The sequence below is a fragment of the Aethalodelphis obliquidens genome, unplaced genomic scaffold (assembly GCF_003676395.1).
Source record: "Aethalodelphis obliquidens isolate GAN/ISIS:26980383/991018 unplaced genomic scaffold, ASM367639v1 scaffold63, whole genome shotgun sequence".
NCBI classification, from domain to species: Eukaryota; Metazoa; Chordata; class Mammalia; order Artiodactyla; family Delphinidae; genus Aethalodelphis; species Aethalodelphis obliquidens.
Window position 1 is genome coordinate 4,828,285 of NW_020838007.1, and position 4,102 is coordinate 4,832,386.

A 4,102-nucleotide genomic window follows, 5' to 3' on the forward strand; every position below is an offset into this window, starting at 1 on the left:
CACACACACACACACACACACACACACACACACACACACACACACACGGAGACATGAATAAATTCAAATATGACCTAAGATCTTTAGGGCTTCTGCCACAAATTCTCCTACCCTGGGGCACTGTAAATAACTAACAATGACAGTTAAAGAAGGGTTAGTATTATTTGTACTGGATAAGAAAACATAAAGCAGTAATCTCATTTATCTTTTTTTTAAATATATAAACACAAATACTTGCCTGGAGAGTGATATTCACCAGCTCCCACCTTTACTGCTACACCTGCTGGTCTGTTCACATTTTTTTTAGAGGATGCTCCCCAAATCTCAGTGACAGGGAAAATTACACCAATTTCATAATAATGTTCCCACTTACATTTGTCCTGCTCACTACTGAGATTTTATTAAGTGTGGTATTTGTTGTTTTACAACAGAATAGTTTGTATGCCTGGTTTTTAAGTGACTGTGGTTCTACTGTAATTTTAAACATATCTGACATTTTCAACTCTAATTCCTTCACAACACACAATAAACACCTCGTACGTGCTGGGTGACCACATCACCATAACCAGTGACACTGGCAGACTTGTCTACCTGTTAGCTCCCTGAAACAAACCTTCTGTTTCTCCTGTTTGAACACACTGAGTGCCCTGGGCTCATTCTTCGCGCTATAACTGGCAGGTGCTGCAACTGTGCTGTTGATGCTGCTCGGCGGAGCGACAGCCAGGGCCGGCCCCGGCGGAGCAATACCCTGAGGTGCAGGGGAAACACATTCTCAGATTCACACCAAGCTCTGACTTCTCCTGCGTGGGACTGGGAATGACTAACACAGAAATCATTAGGTTCTAAAACAATCACCTTATTCTATAAAGATGTGTTACGCATAAGAAATAATAATAATAAATAATAGCTATGTTAAAGCAAAAAATACAACACATTTCTCAACTTTTTCTATTAATTAGCTATAATCAACTTGCATTATGTTCACTAAATGTAGAAACCTTATTAAACTTAAGCCAGCCTCACGTTCTCCTAGAATGAGTACCCTCTGTGTGGCTCTTAATTTTTGTTACTACTCAATACTTGTCAGTACCTGAAGAACAAGCACTTCATATTTTCTTACCTTTGCTAACACTCTAACTGAACAATGTTAAAATGAATTTTTTCAAGGGTTCGAAAATTGCAATGATTTATAAACCTCTCCTGTATTCAACGACACCCCTCCCCAAACACATACACACACACACCCACTTACCCCCCAGGATCAAGAAACAAAGACACACAGAACATTCTAGTATTCCATTAGTATCTCCACAGTTCTCTTCCTATCTTCTCTAATTCCTTTAATACACATAAAAATAATACTATACAAAAAGGTTGGAGCAGACTCTGAAATAATACTTACTAAGGGCTTCCCTGGTGACACAGTGGTTAAGAATCCGCCTGCCAATGCAGGGGCACGGGTGCGATCCCTGGCCCGGGAAGATCCCACATGCCACAGAACAACTAAGCCCATGCGCCACAACTACTGAGCCTGCACTCTAGAGCCCACAAGCCACAACTACTGAGCCTGCATGCCACAACTACTGAAGCCCACACGCCTAGAGCCTGTGCTCTGCAACAAGAGAAGTCACGACAATGAGAAGCCCGTGCACCACAACGAAGAGTAACCTCCGCTCACCGCAACTACAGAAAGCCCACGCACATCAACAAAGACCCAATACAACCAAAAATAAAAACAAACAAATAAAATACTTACTGATATCCAGGTCATTGTACATAACTAAGACAACTCCATCTTACTTAATAATGCATTGTCCCCAATCTGTTCTTTGTCTCAACAGAAAATAATGTATATTTCATTACAAAAAGTCTTTATACATAGGGCCCCTGAAATTCCCTATTCTCAACAGTCCTTCAGGCTTCATTATGACAAGTATTTTTCCCTAGAAAATATGTCATTAACAGATAGATGTTAAATGGAGGGCATAAATGAAATGTAATAATTTTTCTAAATTTGGAAAATGTCAAGTAGAGTTGGTGGCCTAAAATAAACCAAAAAAAATTTTTATTTCAACATAAAGAATTGAAGAGGTTGTAAAACATCATAACAAGTTAATTAAAACCACACTCAATCCTAAAAAAAAACACAACCACTAACTGGACATTAGATTTCATAATATAGAGTTGATAATAACTAAAAAGAGCTAATAATTCACAGAACTCCAGTTTGTAAAATAGAAAGTAGCCGACACTCCAGTATCATCTGCGTCCAGCTGTCAACAACCCAGGGAATGTGCTGAGCGGTTCTCAGTAGTAGCCCTGAACATAACTCATTTGAAGACTGTGGGCCATTACCTTACTGAAATGCACCCAGTCAAAGTCCTGCTGTCCCCGAGGACTAGGGGGACCACACACCTTAGTGCCTAAGGGCAGTATTAGTTAATGCCTGTTGTCCAGGAATAACTATTAATAGTACCTCTTTTTATTCTAAAATAAAAGGGTTCTTGGACTCCTAGGTCATTCTATGTATGATCCAAATCAGAGAGCTATTTTCCAAAAAGAAGCCCGTATTCTAATGATGGTTCCAAATAAATTAGGACTGTTTTATCACAAAAATGATCTCTTTAAACCATAAAAATAAAAACATGGACTCAACCACCATACTTCTAAAGCTGGCACCTTTCTTATCCTACAAGATGACTAAAAACTTCAATCATTTTCTGAGTTATATATTCAGTATCAAGGTCCTAAAAAACCTAAAGAAATCAACAAAATAATAACACAGCCGTTTCCAACTGTCTTTAGAGACAGTAAATGCCCAAGAACTAACAGCATACCTAACAAGATCCAGATCCTCGAACAGGGAAAGGTGTACTTACATAATGTACTTGACTGCCTGTCTACTTCTTTTGAGGGCTCGGGGAGGTGGGTGAGGAGCTGCGGGCAGGGGTGAGAGTGGGATGGGGTACCCAACATAAGAAACACTGAATCAACAGCACGTTTTGCTACCTGCTACCTACACCAACTCTGAGAAGAAAGTATCAATAACCATGATAGCTATTGTGCTATCTAACTGCTTTGGATGCAAACCAAATTTTTCTAAGTTGATTACTAAAGATCATAAATTCTGATGAGCAACTCTTTGGAGTAAATGTGTAACTGAACATGGGCTTCTCCACTGCTCTGAACACTAAGGCTGAACACAAAGTACATGTGCCATCTGGAGAGAGCTGTGTATTAAAGTAGTTAAAAACTAAACTGGGGGATTCCCTGGTGGCGCAGTGGTTGAGAGTCCGCCTGTCGATGCAGGGGACACGGGTTCGTGCCCCGGTCCAGGAAGATCCCACATGCCATGGAGCGGCTGGGCCCGTGACCATGGCCGCTGAGCCTGCGTGTCCGGAGCCTGTGCTCCGCAACAGGAGGGGCCACAACAGTGAGAGGCCCGCGTACCGCAAAAAAAAAAAAAAAAAACTAAACTGAAGTTTGCTTAAATTAACAAACTTTTTAAAACATATTGACAAACTAAAATAAATAAGGGGTCAAACCATGTCACTATAGGAATTTACTAACAGCAATCGTGACTATATAAACTAAAAAATATATTTTGTACTCTACTTCTAAAAATACAGGCTACCAACAGTTCTCATATTTCTGTGAATCTTGCACATTTAGAAATGTGTTTTCCTTGAATAAGGGCGTTTCATCTTTAATCAATTTGTGTAGTCAGGATTCAGCTTCATATGGCATCTTACCAATTTGTCTGTAGTAAACTGACAAACTTTATCTAGGTAAAACACTACTCAATGATGCCCTAATTTCCTAACAGACAAAGTTCATACTAAACTGAAGACAGACATACAGAAAAAGGATATTAAGTAATTTCGTAACTGTATCTATGGATACTAGAAAGAAATCAGTATGTTAGAGATACTATGGTCTTTAAGCAGTTTCATCAACTTCATCTGTAGACAATACTAAACCAGAAATGGCAAGATACCATTAGGGTCTTACCAACAGGGTTTTATTACCACATGAATAATATTAGAAAAGAGGTGGTGTGTGTGTGTGTGTGTGTGTGTGTGTGTGTGTGTGTGTGTGTGTG

General features: G+C 39.5%; 1 protein-coding gene across 2 annotated transcripts in view; it reads right to left on the reverse strand.

Moving 5' to 3' along the window:
• Positions 1-4,102, reverse strand: part of VAPA (VAMP associated protein A) — a 37,712-nt gene that overhangs the window by 7,328 nt on the left and 26,282 nt on the right. The window contains exon 5 of one of the 2 annotated variants that reach the window (XM_027088818.1): positions 614-748. The exons of the other annotated variant lie outside the window; for it this stretch is intronic. Coding sequence (XP_026944619.1) covers positions 614-748 — 135 coding nt within the window. The remainder of the gene's footprint in view (positions 1-613; positions 749-4,102) is intronic. 2 annotated transcript variants of the gene reach the window in all.